Below are 21012 nucleotides of genomic sequence, written 5' to 3' on the forward strand. Positions count from 1 at the left end.
CATCTTTGTATCCTGGTATCTACCACAGAGTTAATACTAAATAAATGGCTACTGAACTGAGTTACAGCACAATGGCAAAACAGTAATGTCCAGCTGAGAAAGAATAAGAAATCCTCATTAGGAACACACATGTCCTACCTCTGCTGTTGAAGTAAAGGAATCGGTTGATGCGACACTCAGGGTGTCTCTCAGGCTGAAGTCATCCGCATTCCCTTTCATGGTGACATCTGTATCTTTATCTGAAAAGAAAAGGCAAAAAGCTCAGAAGTTGACATTCCTTGTCATTGCCATATTTCATATTCTATTGTTGATTTTTTCTATTTTTTGTTTAAACTTCAGTCTTTATTAGAATTCTGGAATCTAAAAGAAAAACAATACAAACTGATGGGATATACTCTAACAAGACTCTCAAAGTGCTTCAAACTGATGCTGAACACCACCAAGCAGAGAAAAAAGTACTATATAGTACACAGGAGGCACTTTTATTTTTAAAAGAGATAAAACTATTTCAGATTTTTAAAGCTTTTGAGTAAATAATAAATTGGTATATAATAACTGGAGTTGATTATCTACCAAGCATGGTAAATCAGAATATGTTATACCACAGGTAGTCTGAAACACAGCAATTTAAATTGCAAGTGGCCTTACCCAAACTGAGATAACTGGCAGGTTCATTTACATTAAATGAGCTATCAGCATAAAATGTTATCTGGCTAGTCATCTGTGATAAACCAACCAATTAAAATAACTCAGGAAGATTTTAGTCTTTAGGGTCTACTTTAAAACACTGAAAGGCCTAAAGTGATCAGGGTAGCTCACTGATGTTGATTCTGCTTACCTGAGGGTCAAATATAACTGCCCTCATGATTTTATTTTTATTTATTTATTTTTTTGCCACAGCGCAGTGACTTACGGCTCTTAGTTCCCCAACCAGGGGTTGAATCTGGGCCCTTGACAGTCAGAGCACAGCGTCCTAACCACTGGACTGCCAGGGAATTCCCCACAATGATTTCAAAGGATTAAAAAAGCTTAAAGGCATTTCTAAATGATTAATTTGACCATACCAAGTCAGGCTACCTATTGCCAACACCTAGCATTCTGAATGTGGATGTCAGTATCTTCACATACTATCATCCGGAATCTTAACTGTTGATGTTACACTTTAATTGGTACAGCCACTATGGAGAATAGTACAGAAATTCCTTTAAAAACTAAAAACAGAACTACCATATCATCCTGCAATACCTCTCCTGAGCATACACATCCAGAGAAAAACATGGTCCGAAAGGATACATGCACCCCAATGGTCAATGCAGCACTGTTTATAATAGCCAAGACATGGAAACAACTTCAATTGTCCACTAGCAGAGGAATGGATAAAGAAGATGTAGTACATATATACAATAGAATATTACTCAGCCATTATAAAGAATGAAATAATGCCATTTGCAGCAACAGGAATGGACCTAGAGATTGTTGTACCGAGTGAAATAAGTCAGAAAAAGAAAAATATGTATGATACTGCTTATATGCAAAATAAATCTTACAAATGAACTTACAAAACAGAAAGACTCAGAGACTGAATTTATGGTTGGGGGATGGGGGAGGTATACATTGGGAGTTTGGGATTGACACATACACACTGCTGTATTTAAAATGGATAACCAACAAGGACCTACTGTATAGCACAGGGAACTCTGCTCAATATTATGTAACAACCTAAATGGGAAAAGAATTTGAAAAAGAATAGAAACATGTGTATGTATAACAATCACTTTGCTGTACACCTGAAACTATCACAACATTGCTAATCAACTATATTCCAACATAAAACGAAGTTTAAAGAAATTATATTTTCAAACAAATTCAATACCTGTTTATAGATCTGACTACACTGTAGCAAGCAAGTGATACTCTTCAAATTCTATCACAAGAATAAAAAAGCAAAGAACAAAATATACAGATTTTTATTTTCATTTTCAATCTGCTAAGTGTGTCAGATACTTTATCTTCTTTGAAAAGAAATCAGAAATCTTTGGCTTTCATTCATCCAGATTTCTATTCCATCATTTTTCCCCAAATAAAGTTCATTATCTTTACCATAAATGTTCCAAATCCCATTTACAACCCCCAAATACCAGAAAATAGACATTTTGTGATTCTCTACAGGAAGTGTAAAGTTTTTAAAACAGTCCAAACCATTAATTTAGTTGAAATTCAAAAGATTTCCAACCAATCTGTATTATAATCTCTAAGCCAAGCAGAAGAGCAAATTGGGACAAAGTTCATCAATTCCTATCAATTAAGTATAAATACACATAGCATATTTTTTTCTGCTTTACATTTGGTGGGACCATGGTTGACATTTTAACTATTTATCTTCCAAATTTAAGTTATAATTGTTTTCCAATAAAGCTTACATCAATCCTTTTAAAATACCTAACTTCTCACTTCAAAATCCTACTAATAAATAACTATTAACAGAACAAAATCTGAGGTTAAATTATTCTATTTTCAAAAACACAAGTCCTTTTAGGAATTTAAAATTTTTTCAAGCTTGAGAATAAATTGTTTTACACTTATAAATAGCTGTAATACTATTATTTGGGGCACTCAGTTATCCCGAAAAATTTCCAATATTCTCTTTTCAATGTATGTATGCTTTTTGAAAATTATTCACAAAATTAAATCAGCATTCACAACTTTCCAACTTTTATCTTCTTAATTATTTCCCATTGTTGGTACTAATTCTGCAAAAAGAAATCATAGTACAACCTTCATTATCCCAAAAGCATAATTAAAGTGGGATTAAGTTACAAGTCAACTAAGTTAAATCTTGGTTCCATATGCCTTTTGCTATTTTCGGAGTGGAACACAGACATTTATCTTATGTCACTTTACCTTTCAGACATTACCCAGGAGCTGTTAAAAGTCTGTTTTACTTCACTCAACAGTAACTAGCCATTCAATGTCATCCAGATGAGTTACCATGGTTGTACTTTATTTTTAAAAAAAGCTAACAAAGAAAAATGGCTCAGAGGAATTGGAAAGTTTTATTCATTAAACTCAACTTCATAAACCACAGACCATACTTCTCATTTCAGTAATTGTTATGATTCCTGGAATGGCAGCTTAATAATTATGAAGAGAAATAATACATCTGTTTTTTAGATAAGCCAGCAAAAAGTATAAAGAAAGAATATTGGGTAATATCTCAAATTAACTGCTTTCATGTAGTTTTAAAATTTAAAATACATTTTCTAAAAGTATCATTAACTTAATTATTAAAAGACATGGAAAGCAAGGAAAATTAAAAACCAAAGGCTTCATCTTAGTCAATAGTTTTAGAAAATTCTTACCAAATTCTTCTTAGGAAAAAAATGCTAAAACCATAAGATATCATTACACATCTACCAGAATGATCAATTTGAGGAAAAAATGGCCATTTTTTTGTTAAGGGTATACAACAATGAAACTTACACATCACTGGTAGAAACAGCTGATAAAACCACTGTGGAAAGTTTGGCCATTATCTATCAAAGTTCAAGATTGCATTCTTATGACTTTGCAATTCTCTCCTTGGGTGTGTTTTACAGAAATACGTGCTTAAATGCACAGAAATATTCATAACAGCACTGATTACAGTAACCCCAAACTGGAAAGAAAACAACTATCCGTCTACCACAGAATACACAAACTGTGGTGTATTTATACAATTAAATACTATACAACAATAAAACTGAATGAACTGCTGCTACATGCAGGAACACAAGTGAATTTCACAACATGTTAAGTAAAAAATGTTATGCATGATTTCATTCAAATAAAATTTAAAAAAACAGGCAAAACTAAATAAGAGTGATCAGGACTACACACTTGATTGGTAAAACTATAAAGAAAAGCCAGAAAGTAATTAGCATGAGCTTCAGGACAGGGGGCTAATTTGGGGGGTTGGTAGTAAGGGTATTTATTGGGAGGGGGTACAGAAGAATCTTTTAGGGAGCTGGCAATGCTTTATTTTTCTATCTTCTAACAGGTACACAAGAGGGTATGATAAATCACTGTGATATTTTGTTTTGTGCACAGTTCTTCTAAGGGTTTAAATAAAAGGAAAGAAAAATGATATCTATGGATCTTGGCCCCTGATGGCTGAAAAAAACAAAATACTTTCCATATTTCAATGTCCACAATGAAGCTGTAAATTATTATTAGATATGAATTTTATTCCCTGATAGAATAAGTATCTAAATGATGCTAAATTCAAAACGTCAAAAAATCTGGTAAGTCTGGTTAAGTACAAGAGCAAACTGAAAAGAGCACCCTCTAGGGAAACACCAGTAGCAATAGCAGAGTCTAATGCCACGCGTGTGTACCACTCACAAGCTTTCTTCTCCAAGCTCACTGATTTTTCTTTGCTATTTAATGATTGTTTTCAAATTTTAAGTGAGAATTTTTAGGTGGAGATAATGAACTATTCTCAGGAAGAAGACAAATTATGAGGTGTGTAATCTAACTGTAACAATAAAATTGTGATTAATAAACATTTATTTTGCACATACTAAACTCCAGAAACCAAATACACGTTTCACATATATTATCTAATAATTCTCACAATAATCCTACCTTTTTAAGGTAGGTACTCTTTTTTTTTTTATTATCAAAAAGTTAAGGGACAGGAAGGTCAAGTAACTTGGCCTATAGTCACACCATTTAGAAATGGAACGGCAGGATTCAAACTCAGGTCATTTGACACCAGATTCCGGGCTATGAGGGCTTCCCTGGTGGCTCAGATGGTAAAGAAGCTGCTTGCAACACAGAAAACCTGGGTCTGATCCCTGGGTTCGAAAGATCCCCTGGAGGAGGGCATGGCAACCCACTCCAGTATTCTTGCCTGGAGATTCCCATGGACAGAGGAGCCTGGCGGGCTAGAGTCCATGGGGTCACAAAGAGTCGGACATGACTGAGCCAATGCTAATTGTTGAGCCTCTCCTATATTTTTCCTGGGTCATTTTGCCTGTTATATGACTTTATCTTGTTTTGAGAGCACTGTTAAAATTCTTATGTTTCCATATATTGAATTAATTAAACTTATGATACTATAAACCTGAAATATGCAGCTTAAGCCCCTTAAGGATTCATCATTAACCTTAGAAGTACCTAAAAAAAAGCTTTTCACATAATTGGATGTCTAAATACAAAAAAATGTACCATGGGTTACCTCACTGGCTCTTAGAGGAACAGCTTTTCTTTTTTTAACCTTCTTAAATAGTAATTCTAACATTTTTAAGAACATTTTTTTTACATGTCTCAATCACCCAGAACTTTTAAAATATTCATACACAGACATAAACTATGTTCTTCTCTGGAAGAACACTGAAAGAATAATGTTTACTTTTAACTAAATAGTCAAATAGCTTAGGCCAAAAATCTGACTGGAGTCAAGCCTTCCTCCTCCTTTCACAATCTCATAATTCACATATTACTTAAGTTTTTTTCCAAGGTAGAATTTGCTTGAAAGTTATAAAAGGAAAAAATCAGAAGACACTTCAGCTCTGGAACTTGGAACCTTAGGCCTGGATCTATTTTCTTTAAACCAATCCAAGTGGGTTTTCAACATGTCTCACTTTTGCCATCCCCAGACATGGTCCATTTTATGTCACTTAGAAGGCATCAGCTTTATTTTAACTTCAACAGATTCTAGTGGAGATTCCAAAGATGCCACTCTTCTTTTCAAATCCAGGCTGTCCACTGTGGATTTTGTAACACCAGCAAGAAGAGGATGTCTGCCAAATGTCTCAATGTCATCTGACTTCTATGTCAGCAGCTATTCTCCAGATGATTTTTAGCAGTTAAAATATGATTTGGAACCTTGTCTTTTCTACGGTTTTATTAAAAATGGAAAAGGTCCGCTGCTGACAAGACAAGCTATTTTCCAGAATCTTCTATAATCTGTTAAAATAATTAAGAAATCTAGAAAATGACTGCTGTTGTTTACCCTGTATGACTATCTGTTCCATCCATACTGAGGATAATTTTTTATTCTCATTTATTTTAATACTAAAAACAAAGTGGAATACAAAAACCAAAAACAATGGGGTGGGGGGAATTGGATGAAGGTAGTCAAAGATACAAATTTCGAGTTATGTAATGTACAACATGATAAATATAATTAACACTGCTGTATGTTATATATGAATGTTGTTAAGAGTGTAAATCCTAAGAGTTCACATCACAATGAAAAAACACTTTTTTCTGTTTCTTTAATTTTGCACCAATATGAGATGATGGATGTTTGCTAAACTTACTGTGGTAATCATTTTATGATGTATGTAAGTCAAATCATTATTCGGTATGCCTTAAACTTACACAGTGCTATATGTCAATTACAGTTCAATAAAACTGGAAGGAAAAAAAAACACAATTTCAGAAAGAGGAATAGTTAAGTGAGCTAACATGATATTTTCTTGATTTTTCCCTTGATGAGCCTTAACACTGAAAAGAATAACAATGAAATCTCCTAAAACAAAAGAAAGGCTATCTAATCAAATCAAGTCTTACTTTATCATCACGTACACAATTTTGCCTATATGAAACAACACATGCACAAAGCAGCCCCATACTACGGCACTGCTCAATGTTTCCACAACAGTTGTCTCTGGCTTCCCCTACTTATCAAAACTTCTTAGACGCCATGATTGGCCAATGAAACAACTGTGATTTCCTAACTGGGAAATACAGCTGCTGATGCAAAACGAGTAACAGAAGAAAAGAAAAAGGAATAACAGCATTTTATATCTTTTTTTAGGAGAAGAGAGAAGTAACTGGATAACCTAAAGGGCAAAAAGTAATAAAGGGTAAGTCCGATGTTATAGAGACTTTAATGGGGCGACTAGCACTGCTAGTCAATCTGTACACTACACAAAAGGTCCCTAGTCAATGGGACAAAGGAGGCGAACTCTAGCTCACATCTTGGGCCTATATTATCCTGGAAGATGGACTTTTTCTTATCACAAAGGTGCCCTTCCCAAGGGCCTGTTGTTGTATAGTTGCTTAGTCATGTCTGACTCTTTTGCAATCCCATGGACTGTAGCCTATCAGGCTCCTCTGTCCATAGGCTTTCCTAGGCAGGAATACTGGAGCAGGTTGCCCTTCCCTTCTCCGGGGATCTTCCCGCATTTCCTACATTGGCAGATTCTTTGAGCCATGAGGGAAGCCCACTCCCAAGGGGCTACATAGGCCTTTATCTACATCAAACAAAGGTCTTGGATGGGTTAGTGTAGGTCCTGCACTTCAAAATCCAAGTGGGTAAGATATAACTTGAATACATAAAAAGCAAAGTCAAGAAGCAGGGATTTCCTTTTTATGTGGCACCCCAGCAATTTTCATTATACTGCTTTCATCTCTGAACCTATTTTGACTTGTAAACCCCAGTTAGACTTCATTTTGTAGTATTATTAAACATTTTGAAATTAGGATTATGAGCCTTAATGCATGACAGGAAGTTATGGGGCAAATTTCTCATGTGTTCTGCAATTTGCAGTATATATATTTAGAAGTCTGAGTATACAAGTTAAGCCCGTAATTCATGTCACCTCCTAAAAATAAACCCTCAGGGAGTTTATCCTCTGACCACAGTGATTCTGCATGGAAGGAAAGGGACGAGGTCTTAAAGCGTCAACTGTCTGACGTTTGACATAAGACAATAGGTTGAGGTTATTTCCTCTTGCTGCCAGCTCTTTCAATCTCACTAAGTGTTCTACCTGGCTGCTTACCAGAAAGAAGAAAAACATTTCTCTAGTGGTCAGGAGGTCCCACTTTACAGCTTTTCCTGTTCTCTGCCAGAAAATATGTACAGTCAGTACTGCTGCTGTTGCTAAGTCACTTCAGTCACATCCAACTCTGTGCGACCACCGCACATAGATGGCAGTCCACCAGGCTCCTCTGTCCCTGGGATTCTCCAGGCAAGAATACTGGAGTGGGTTGCCATTTCCTTCTTCAACAGTCAGTACTAGGCTGGAAAAATCCCTAATTTTCCCTGTCTCAATGAAGTCCTATGCATAAGTAAGGAGAAAGAAAGATGGATAAAATACTTAAACTGTATCAGTAAATGCTCCCACAATCTCCTGCAAACAGGTAAATTTAATTAAATGACTTCTTATCATTCTCAGCGGCTCCCTTTGGCCTAAATGTATAAAACAAAGACTTTCAAGATTTATCTTCTGCCCACCTTTCTAGATTCCTTTCCCACCACTCTCTTACTTACACTGTGTTCCCAAGATGTATCAAACAACTTACAGTTCCCTAAACAGGCCCCACTTTCCACCTTGACCCATGTTGTTCCCTCCACTGGGAAAAACCTTTTTTCCTATTCCTGATGGACCTTCTGCAAGCACACTTCTGTATGACACCTCCAGAGCACCTTCTAAACACATTATTACAGCACTTTTTTATTAAAATAAAAAAATTTAATGCCTATCTTCAAAGACAAATTCTGGGTTGCCTAAAAGCAAGAGTGAGAGCTTCTTCACTCTAGTCCCTCCAGTGTCTTATACCGTGTTTGACATACACCAGGAAATCAAACGTTGACTAAATAAATATTCCAGCCCTAAGACTCTGAGTTCATTCTGTTAAAAAAAATAGATTATAAAAAGGCCTAAACACATATCTGAAATATGCAGTGATGCTGTTAAGCTACAAAAATTCCTGGTTTGTTTCTAAGGGCTAAATTTATAATTTATTCATACACATCACTATGAAAGAATTTCAAAGTCCTTTGCTTTAGCCAAAAAAATCAACACTTATCAAACTCATGGTTTCAGAGTTGCCTTCTAACACAGCTATTGCAAACACATACTATTCTTTATAGAATCTGTAAACATACAGCAACATGGATGCAACTAGAGATTATCATATTAAGTGAAGTAAGTCAGAAAGACAAATACTATATGCTATCACTTATAAAAGAAATCTAAAATATGACACAAATGAGCCTATATATGAAACAGAAATAGAATCATGGACATAGAGAATAGACTGGTGGTGCCAAGAGGGAGGGGGTGGGAGAGGGTAGGCGTGGGAGTTTGGGATTGCTGCTGCTGCTGCTGCTGCTGCTAAGTCGCTTCGGTCGTGTCCGACTCTGTGCGACCCCATAGAAGGCAGCCCACCAGGCTCCACCGTCCCTGGGATTCTCCAGGCAAGAACACTGGAGTGGGTTGCCATTTCCTTCTCCAATGCATGAAAGTGAAAAGTGAAAGTGAAGTCGCTCAGTCGTGTCCGACTCTCAGCGACCCCATGGACTGCAGCCCACCAGGCTCCTCCGTCCATGGGATTTTCCAGGCAAGAGTACTGGAATGGGGTGCCATTGCCTTCTCCGGAGTTCGGGATTAGCAGACGCAAGCTAGTATACATAGAATGGATAAACAACAAGGTCCTACTTAGATCACAGGGAACTATATTCGATATTCTGTGATAAACCATAGTGAAAAAGAATGTGTATGTTATATATATATACACACATATATGTGTATGTTATCTATATATATACATATATATATATACACACACATATATATATATATGTATAATTGAGATAATTAGCTGTATCTTTGCTTATTTGCTTCAATCGTCTCCAACTTTTTGTGACTCCATAGACTAGAGCCACCAGGCTCCTCTGTCCATAGGATTTCCCAGACAAGAATGTTAGAGTGGGTTGCCATTTCCTTCTCCAGGGAATCTTCCTGTCCCAGGGATCGAACCCGTTTCTATTGCGTCCCCTGCGTTGGCAGGCAGGTTCTTTACCGTTAGCACTACCTGGGAAGAATTTGCTGTATAGCAGTTATTAACACAATACTGTAAATCAGCTATACTTCAATTTAAAAAAGAGAGAAATGTAAGCAAACTATAAAGCCCAATTAATTTTAGAAGAGATCTAAAATAGAGATTCCTTAAATTATGTTTGCTGTAAAACATATCAACTAAATAATGTGCCCAAGAAACTGTAAACAAGCTTCATCTGTCATTAATCAGGTTTATTTTTACACTCGTATTAAATTCAGCATTTTGGTCCTGCCCTAATAGTCTAACCAAAGTGAGTAAAAAATAGCCTTACTTCCTCAATGCACTGTTACAGAAACAAACTACCAAACCATGTATTGGTGTACACTCTGCATGATATGAAGATAAGAAAAGTCTCCTAAAACATAAAGCATTCCTTGGTGTCAGGTTTTAATCCCATAGTCTACCAATCTCTCATTAGTTGTTGTGATCAACTAAAGTCTAACTTTTTTTCCAAAATAATTCAAATAACATAAATTTCTGTTTAATACAATAGATATATATACTTTCATTATACAATATTTGACATGTACAAAAACTATACATAGCATAGGTGTGTATAATATTTTGAATCAAAATACTGAAATAAACATTTGTGAATCTACTACTCATTTTCAGCCACTTGTTTTTTTTGGCCACACGGTGCATTTTGCTTCCCAACCAGAGATGGAACGTGGGTACACTGTTGTGCAAGTGCAACGTCCTAACCACTGGACTGCCAGGCAAGTCCCTACAACCATGTCACAAAACTTACAAAATACTGGAAGGACTGATGCTGAAGCTGAAACTGCAACACTTTGGCCACCTGATGCAAAGAACTGACTCATTGGAAAAGACCGTGATGCTGGGAAAGACTGAAGGTAGGAGGAGAAGGGGACCACAGAGGATGAGATGGTTGGATGGCATCACTGACTCAATGGACATGAGTTTGAGTAGACTCTGGGAGTTGGTGATGGACAGGGAGACCTGGCATGCTGCACTCCACGGGGTCGCAGAGTCAGACACGACTGAGAGATTGAACTGAACTGAATTGAAAGGAGAAAAGTATAATCATGCAGAAGACAGTACTGTAGATATCTGATTCTCATGATATATGAGTCTCCAAATAAATTTCAGAGATATTCAGTAAAAACAGCAGCAGATAACCAACGATAACCACATGTCCCAAACCAGATCTGTTTACTTTTAAGTTATCTTAGGCTCTTAAGCAGGCTGAGGGCACTTCGGTTCGGAAGTATGGGAAAGAATGGAGGTGGGAAAGATAAAAGAAGGGTCTTCTGCTTTGTAGAAGGAGCTTAAGCTCTGTGTTTTACAAAATAGCTCACTGAGGTTTATACTAATTTATATGATATTGCTTTCTAACTGCCAATCAGACCACAAATAACCTGAAAACAGGCACGTTAGTCCTTATTTCATCTGCATGTCATCACACATAAAGCATATAATAAACAATTAAATAAATAGTTGCAAGTTGACTTTTAAGCTGTAATTCACCTTAGCAGTCTTCACAAGTCCCTACGTAAATGCTCTTGTACCTAACTGGGAGGCTACAGCAATAGAGGCACAGTCTTTGATTCTGTGTAGCAGGCCAGCTAACTCACAGTCTTCCTTTGTAAACAGCTCTTCAGAGGCAAAAAGACTCTAAGAATCTGTCCAGAGCAGTAAGGTGGGGGGGGGGGGGGCGGTGTGGGCGGGACGGGGGAAGTCTGGAAGAAAGAAAGGAACACACAAAGGTTGGAAAAAAAGCAAAAGAGTTGAAAAGAAGGAAAATAAACGGGCTATCATTTGCAGATATGCGGTCTAGATAAAAATTCCAAAAGAACCTATGACAAATTACTAGTGGTGCAACTAATATGAGTTAACAAGGGTTGCTGATAATCAGATCAGATCAGATCAGATCAGTCGCTCAGTCGTGTCTGACTCTGCAACCCCATGAATAGCAGCACGCCAGGCCTCCCTGTCCATCACCAACTCCCAGAGTTCACTGAGACTCACGGCCATCGAGTCAATGATGCCATCCAGCCATCTCATCCTCTGTCGTCCCCTTCTCCTCCTGCCCCCAATCCCTCCCAGCATCAGAGTCTTTTCCAATGAGTCAACTCTTCGCGTGAGGTGGCCAAAGTACTGGAGTTTCAGCTTTAGCATCATTCCTTCCAAAGAAATCCCAGGGCTGATCTCCTTCAGAATGGACTGGTTGGATCTCCTTGCAGTCCAAGGGACTCTCAAGAGTCTTCTCCAACACCACAGTTCAAAAGCATCAATTCTTCGGTGCTCAGCCTTCTTCACAGTCCAACTCTCACATCCATACATGACCACAGGAAAAACCATAGCCTTTTCACTGCTTTTTAAGAACTGCTTTGGCTATTCTTAAGCCCTTTGCTTTTCCCTGTGAAGTTTAGGATGGCTTGTCAAGCTTCATGAAAACGCCTCTTGAGATTTTGGTTATGTTAGGTCAACTTCATAAGGTGACCTAGTATTATGAAAAATTTACATCTTCATTACATTAACGTTTCCATCTACAAACATAATATGGCTCTTTATTTACTTAAATCTTGTATGTCTTTCATAATTTTTTATGGTTTCTCCATACAGGTCTTATATATCTTTATTCCTAGGTCTCTTATAGTTTTGTTGTCATTGTACACGGTAGTTTTTCTGAATTCATTTTCTAATTTTTTATTACTGGTATCCAAAATATTGTTGATGCTGATAACACTCAAATGTAAATATCAAGCTGTCCTAAACTTCACAGGGAAAAGCAAAGGGCTTAAGAATAGCCAAAGCAGTTCTAAAAAAGCAGTGAATTAACTCACCCTACCAGGTATCCAGACTCATTATAAAACTTCATAAAGCTATAGTAATTAAGATACTAGAAACCAATGCAGAAACAGATAAACAGAACAAAACAAGAGAGTCCAGAGAAGACACACATATAAAACAACTTTACATACGAGAGGGTGTATTTCAAATCAGTAAGAACAGAACACATCATTCAATGAATGGTACTGAGGCCACTATTTATCCAAATGTTTAAAACAAAAAACAGAGTAATAATATACATTTTAAAAAATCAGCTTCTAACCAATTCCACAATAGGCGGAAAAAAATGATTCACAGCATGTTTAATTATGCAAAGGAAGAGTATCAGTAAAAAAGAAAAAAAGAAAAAGAAATATATGGTAAATTTAATAAAAACCTAGAGTTGATTATAAAACTACAATCTTAGAGAAGAATTTCAGTTTTGGAAGATATAGCCTAGCTGGAATATATGGGAAACAGTAAAACAAATAGAATCAGAAAAGTGATCTAAGAACCTGGGAGTGACAAGATGAGAGTTTTGCATCAAGATAACTTCAGAAACAAGGTACAGATTTCCTGGGGGGAGAGATGGGAGGCAGGAACCCTATTGGAGGATTCTTAAATCCAAGCAAAATATAATGAGAGTGCAGAGAAAGGAGAACAAATGACAGCTATATTATGGAGGTAGAATTGACAGATATGTAGATGACACCATCCTTATGGCAGAAAGTGAAGAGGAACTAAAAAGCCTCTTGATGAAAGTGAAAGAGGAGAGTGAAAAAGTTGGCTTAAAGCTCAACATTCAGAAAACTAAGATCATGGCATTTGGTCCCATCACTTCATGGGAAATAGATGGGGAAACAGTGGAAACAGTGCCAGACTTTATTTTTTTGGGCTCCAAAATCACTGCAGATGGTGACTGCAGCCATGAAATTAAAAGACACTTACTCTTTGGAAGGAAAGTTATGACCAACCTAGATAGCATATTCAAAAGCAGAGACATTACTTTGCCAACAAAGGTCCGTCTAGTCGAGGCTATGGTTTTTCCTGTGGTCATGTATGGATGTGAGAGTTGGACTGTGAAGAAGGCTGAGCACAGAAGAATTGATGCTTTTGAACTGTGGCGTTGGAGAAGACTCTTGAGAGTCCCTTGGACTGCAAGGAGATCCAACCAGTCCATTCTGAAGGAGATCAGCCCTGGGATTTCTTTGGAAGGAATGATGCTAAAGCTGAAACTCCAGTACTTTGGCCATCTCATGCAAAGAGCTGACTCATTGGAAAAGACTCTGATGCTGGGAGGGATTGGGGGCAGGAGGAGAAGGGGACGACAGAGGATGAGACGGCTGGATGGCATCACTGACTCGATGGCTGTGAGTCTGAGTGAACTCCGGGAGCTGGTGATGGACAGGGAGGCCTGGTGTGCTGTGATTCATGGGGTCGCAGAGTCGGACACGACTGAGCGACTGAACTAAACTGAACTGAACTAGATAACTGGATGTGCTGGCAAGGAGTATATTCATTATCACTTCTTGCTTTCCTCCTTTGCATATGGCAAGATCAAGAAGTAAGGAAAATCAGTAATCTTAGCTATATCTAGAATAAATACTTCGACAAAATATTTGTCCTTCAGATGGCAATTTTCTAACACAAAGAAAAAGATTTATAAGGGGCATCTTTTTTACCTTCCCAAGTAAATAACTTTGAACATGGGCTAAATACTTTGTTTCAGGAAATGAAATGTATGTTATTATTATGAGAAAAAGTCAAATTAATTTCCAGAAATAAATAAATCCTTCCTGCAATATACCTGAATAATATCATGTAAAAAAAGTTATGGACATGTGATATCACCTACCAGTAACCATGAATTTTTAAAAATAAAAGCCTATTCAAGAAAGATTTATGCAGAGAACTAATTACACAGAAACAAAATTTCCATCAGTAACAGAAGGAATATATATCTTGAAAAGATCCCACGTGTAAAGTCCCAAGCATTAGAAATGAGTTTGTTTCTGCTACACCAACATGACTGAACCTCAAAAGTGCAATAATTACAGGAACAACCAGGACACAAAATTCATATTTTAAGATTAATCTTCTATTAAGATTGATCTTCTAACAAGCTAAGAAAGAGTCAAATGTATAAACTGGACAAGAATACATACGGGGTGATAAGTCAATGGCATTTCATCTTATTGCTTGTTTCATAGGGCAAATAGGATCAAATACTGGAAATTTTACATGCTTCAAACTAAAAGAACGTCAAAGAAATGATAAGGACGCAATACAGTTCGCCACTTGAGAGAACAGACTGATATGAGTGGGAGATCATTAGGTGGACTCTATGGTGGACTCTTAAACAATCTTAGAACAGGCCTCATAAAAATGTGAGAATATATATGAAAGCACAGCAAGTGTTTACCATGTACTAGTGCTAAATACAACATGCATGTTATCTCACTTAATCTTCACAGTTCTATGAAGCTGATCCTAATGCATTCCTCCAGCTTACAGATGAAGGAGATGAATCTAAGAAAGGTCAAGGCCTGCTTAGGTTTCACAGCTAGTAAGAGTGGGAGAGCCGGGATCTGAATCCATGTTTGTTTAACTCCAAAGCCCATGTCCTGAACTACTACGCTATACTGTCTACAACTGAAAACATACTGGAGTTTTTTGGGTGAGCCTTCAAAAATTACAATAACAAAATAATAGTTTAACAATTATAATTTAACGATTATCTGAAAAAGAAAAACTGCAAATAAATGTTAACTATGTGCTGTTAGCTAGAACTCACACTCAAATGGAAACGTACGCTAATGTTATTTCAAGTCTCTGTGCATAACCTCCTGGCTCTGTCTCACTATGAGTTACAGTAGCAGGTGTATACGGAACATGCCAGAAAGAGAGTGAGTGGTGACCTAAATTTAACTCCCAGTGCTATGAACAACCCAGAATGGCATTTATGCGTCATAGGTGTGCCACTCTCAGATAAAATGTGCTGCCCTCTAGTGATTTCAACACCTGTCGTTTAACGTTAAACAGTCTCTCCTAAGTGAAGAAGGAAAACTTTTTTTTTTAATTAGAGAACTAAAATCTTCATTTTATTTAATAATCAGAAGAACAGAAGAAACAATGACTGCTTAGGCCAGGAGTAAACTTCTGATGTGTAAGAGCAAATACAGAACTATATCCAATAATGATTCACTAATCCATAACAGTTAAGGAAGTATCAGTCCAGAATATGACAAAAGATGAATTAGAGAATACCAGGTAGTTACATTTTATATAAGGAATTCATGCCTTAAAACATGATTCAAACACTGCCTAATTCAAAGCTACGTTCCTGTAAGAATAAACGTAAATGGATACTAATGTGCCTTACAACTACTGTGCTGTATGTCTTTTCCCAAGCATAGTTTCAAAGCATAATAAGTGACTATAATAAGGTCTGGTTTTTTTAATCTGTGAAGGTTTATTTCCTCCAATTTTTTCTACTATAAAATAGCATACTTATCAGGAAAACCACAATACTCTCAATCATCAGAAACAGAATTTGTAGAAAGATGGTCACTGCCTCTTCTTGCTTTCCAAATCTCATAAGAATCTATCTCATTTGTGAAACCCGAACTAAGATTCCTAAGGACAAGGGAGTCTGGGAAATGTAGTTTGTTTCGGGGTATATTTTTTGGGGGGAGGGTGCTTTTATAGCTTTTATTGCTTCCTAGTTGGTGTAGTGGTAAAGAATCTGCCTACCAGTGCAGGAGATCCAAGAGACGTGGGTTCAATCCCTGGGTCGGGAAGATCCCCTAGAGTAGGAAATGGCAACCGTATTCTTGCCTGGAAAATTCCATGGACACAGGAGGCTGGCGGGCTACAGATCATGAGGCCACAAAGAGTCAGATACAACTGAGCAACTAAGCAAATAGTTTTTATTAGTTTATTAGCTACTGTTGTTTTCTTTTCATTAATTTGACTATTAAAAATACAGAACGCTTCACAAATTTGTGTGTCATCCTTGAGCAGGGGCAATGCTAATCTTCTCTGTATTGTTCCAATTTTAGTGTGAAAAGAAAGTGAAAGTGTCTGACACACACACACACACAAAAGTCGTGTCCGACTCTTTGCGACCCCATGAACTGTAGCCTACCAGGCTCCTCAGTCCATGGAATTTTCCAGGCAAGAGTACTGGAGTGGGCTGCCAAAGTGAGCAGCACATATACTAAAGAATGTTGTTAAGAATGCTTTAAAAACACAAAGTATTTGTAGTAGAGTTTTTTGTATCACTATCAGTTCCTTCCCAAACATCAAAAATAATTTTCTATTTTAACACAGATGATAGCTTGGCTTAGGGGTGCCCTAGACTGCTTGAGATTTTAAAGCCAAGTTCCCAGAGGTTTTTCATTTTTTTAAATAAAAGGGCTCCTCGTTCAATTCTGCTCCTTTATTTTCTTGGCATTAGTTCCAATACTTCCAGGATGCTTTGTACTAAATTAACAGCAAGATCGTCAGCAGTTATTTGAGCTTCTTTACCACATTTGATGACCACTTGGAATGACAATATTACAGAATATAAAAACTTAAGAATAAAAGTAAAAATAACAGCACAATAATCATCAAAACCATTTGTAGAAGTTCCCATGCATGTAAACAACAGTATGGTTGTCTAGATACTGACATATGATACTCTATTCCTGTTACCAGCTGAAGTGGTACCACCTAGAGTAAACATGGTTTGTAATTCACTAGGTCCATCAGCTTGGAAACTAAGAGATTCATAAATTGCTTGACATTTGTACTACTTAAAATTTGTAGTATAAAGTGCTATTTTGTATTGTTTCAAATTCACACACACAAAAAAATCACTTAAAGTTAGTTAACAGAATCATACTGTATTTTAAATAGTTTTATTGAAGTGTAATTTACAAACCATAAAACTTCTCCATTTTAAGTGTACAATTCAATGAATTTTAGTAAATACATAGTCTTGTAACTATTTCAAGATTTCAACACAATCCAGTGTTAGAATCGTACTATACATTTTTTTTAACTCTAAAATTTAAATCTTAGATTTATTAGCTTCACTTAACTTGTGTGTGCTCAGTCACTCAGGTGTATATGATGCTTTGTGACCCCATGGACTGCCAAGATCCTCTGTCCATGGGATTTCCCAGGCAAGAACACTAGAGTGGGTTGCCATTTCCTCCTCCAGGGTATCTTCCCAACCTAAGGATGGAACCTGAGTCTCTTGCATTGCAGGTAAGATTCTTTTCTGCTGAGCCACCGGGAAAGCCCTTCACTTACCTAAACTCAAAATACTGACAAAAGTTTTTTGGATCTGCTGAAATGGGAAGATACAATTTACTCTCAACAAACACACTGCTATCTAAAAAGAAAAATGCTAAGACAGTTTTAAACATACTAAAAGGATCATGCTGGGGAGGATTTAAAGTGTCCTCTAAACTCGTGCACAATGTTAACATGGAAAACTACTCACTATAAGCAGTACAGGAGAATGTGAAATTAAGTAGAGTCCCTGTGTATATTCTGAATTCTCAAATTAGTGAAGTAAGTTTTGCTGAGGCTCTTGTATCAATAAAATCTGACATATGTGCCTTTGAAAACTAAAATGATTTATTTATTTGCAAGTGAGTATAAAACCAGCCATGAATATTTGATGGCAAATACCTATCTGCAAAAAATCTCAGCATTGACAATATTGCCCAAAACCGTGAATTGTTATCTGCCTCTTTTTCAAAAAAAATTTATATTTTCTTAAATTACCAGTTAAGTAGATAAATATACATATATTTTGGCATGATATACATTAAAGTATCCTAAGATCTCTTTATGATCAACATGAAAAAAGTGTGACAGTAAAACTTCTAAAACTCTTGGAATTTCCTGAGTGATGTGGTAAGAGGGGTGCTTTTCATAAGTCCTTTTCAACTATAACCAAAGATTATGCTCATGAGGTGACTCCTGGAGGATGGGGGATGTTTACCAAGGGAATAAACCCTGTGATTAGAAATCTAGAACTTCTGGGGTTTCCCTGGTAGCTCAGTGGTAAAGAACAGGCCTGCCAATGCAGGACACATGGGTTCGACCCCTGATCTGGGAAGATCTCATACGCTGCGGGGCAACTAAGCCTATGCGTCACAACTATTAACCCTGTGCTCTCAAGCCTGGGAGCTGCAACTACTGAAGCCTGCGTATGTTAGAGCCCACACTCCATAAGAGAAGCCACCCCAATGAGAAGCCTACACATCACAGCCAGAGAGTAGCCCCCATTCACCACAACTAGAGAGAAGCCCGTGTAGCAATGAAGACCCAGCACAGCCAATAATAATAAATTAAAAAGAAAAAAAATTGGAACTTTCAACTCCAACCCTGACCCTTAAAGGGAGAAAGGATGAGAATTAAGTTAATCACCAATAGCTGATGACTTAATTAGCTGTGCCTATATAATGGAACCTCCGTAAGAACACGATAGAGTTTAGAGAGCTCCAGGTTGGTGAACATATCCAGGTGCAAGGAGAGTGCTGTGTCTGGAGAGGGTATGAAAGTTCTACACCCATTTCCCATACCTTGCCCTATGCATCTATTCCACTTGACTGTTGCTTAATTATATCTTTCATAATAAATGAGTACTAGAAAGTAAAGTGCTTCTCAAAATTCTGTGCACCATCCTATCAATAGTAAACTATCAAGCCTAAGGAGGGATTGGTGGGAACCTGTGATTTATAGAAAAAACACTGGTCAGAAGCACGAGAGGTTTGGCGCTGCAACTGGCATGTGAGTGGGGCGCACTCTTGTGAGATAAGCCCTTAACCTGTGGAGTCTGCACTAACACTGGGTATTTGAGTGTTTGACTGAGGGGAATTGCAGGACACCCCAACTGGTGTCCACAGAGAACTGGAGAATTTCTTGGCATGGAAATTCCACTCATTTTGTGTCAAAAGTTGTAAATAAAGGGAAACAAGTCTTCCTTTAAACATGTTTTGTTAATGGTTTCAATGAGAGCCTTGATGACCAAGCAGACCAAACTGAACAAACGAGAAAGTGACAGAAAGCTGAGAGGGATGTCAAATCTAAATCTATCTTAATTCAGGATGATGACTTGAGAAAGGACAATTTAGTACTGAATAGGAAAAATAAACATAACATCTAAAAGCTTGGGTCCAAAGAAACAACTACACAGAAACAAATGAGGGAAGAAGTGACTCAAAAATAACATAGCTAACAATAACAACAAAGAACTTAAGTTTCAGCTTACCATTAGCTCAACATTAGCAATGTTAGTTAATGTAGGGACTTCCCTGGTAGTCCAGGGGTTAAGAATTTGCCTGCCAGTACAGGGAAACATGGGTTCCATCCCTGTCCGGGAAGATTCCACAGCCACAGGGCAACTAACCCTGTGAGCCGTAACTACGGGCCCCGGGCCCTAGAGCCCACGTTCCACGAGGGAAGCCACCACAGTGAGAGCCTGCGCACCACAACGAGAAAGCAGCCCCCATTCATGGCAGCTAGAGAAGCCCACGTGCAGCACCAAAGACCCAGAGCGGCCAAAAACAAATAAATAAACTTAAGAGCAAAACAAAAAAACCCCAAAACTAATACAGTTCTTAGGCTCTGTAATTATAATGTTCAGAATTTCTTGTTCAGTATGACAGAGCATAAGGATCTACTTCTCCTTTCTAAAGGCCCATTAAAAAGGATAGGATCCATGGCAGTCCAGTGGTTGGAACTCCCCACCTGAACTGCCAAGGGTATGGATTCAATCAAGCCACATGGTGCAACCAAAAAAAAAAAAGACAGGAAGAAAATAACAGCATCACTGGAAAACATGGAAAAGGTATCACCAGACCAGAAATTTTAGAGAATACCTTGAAATTAGCCAATAGAGACTCAATCAGGTCCTAAAAAACCATAGCCCAATTATCCTAGAGGCAAAAATCATCTTCCTCTGTGTGTTAGGGAAGTTCCAAACTCCAAGCCAATAAATATTGCTACCCTGTTCCCTGGACTTTATATTTGTTATATAATTTAATTCTCATAATTATTTTGTTAAGTAAGATATACCCATTTTTCAGATGAAGAAGCTGAGGCTTAGACAAGTTATATAATCACATAAATAATAAATGGTGAATCTAGAATTTGGACTCCATCAGTCTGAATCTACAATCTGTAATTTTAGTCATTATACAGATGAGGGCCAAAAGGTAATCCATTAGAGTAACTTATTAAAGTAACAACACTAAATCCAGTTGGCACAGTTGGGCCCTCTCCCCCTATTCCCTCAAGTTAAATAGAGTAGTTCACTCCATTAGTTCCTGGATTAAATCTTCTATCTATTAAATGAGTGAAATCTCTCTAGACTGC

The 21012-nt window shown here is 37.3% G+C and overlaps 1 protein-coding gene and 1 non-coding gene across 7 annotated transcripts in view; both read right to left on the bottom strand.

The window, feature by feature from the left end:
* MIGA1 (mitoguardin 1) overlaps positions 1–21012 on the bottom strand; it is a 77519-nt gene that overhangs the window by 25873 nt on the left and 30634 nt on the right. For all 6 annotated transcript variants that reach the window (XM_070367833.1, XM_070367831.1, XM_070367836.1 and 3 more), the window contains one exon: positions 139–239. In XM_070367833.1, coding sequence (XP_070223934.1) covers positions 139–239 — 101 coding nt within the window. The remainder of the gene's footprint in view (positions 1–138; positions 240–21012) is intronic.
* On the bottom strand, positions 16612–16718 carry LOC138987391 (U6 spliceosomal RNA). Its single transcript, XR_011463866.1, has one exon. It is a non-coding gene; the product is annotated as a U6 spliceosomal RNA (small nuclear RNA).

Source organism: Bos mutus, chromosome 3 (genome assembly GCF_027580195.1).
Source record: "Bos mutus isolate GX-2022 chromosome 3, NWIPB_WYAK_1.1, whole genome shotgun sequence".
NCBI classification, from domain to species: domain Eukaryota; kingdom Metazoa; phylum Chordata; class Mammalia; order Artiodactyla; family Bovidae; genus Bos; species Bos mutus.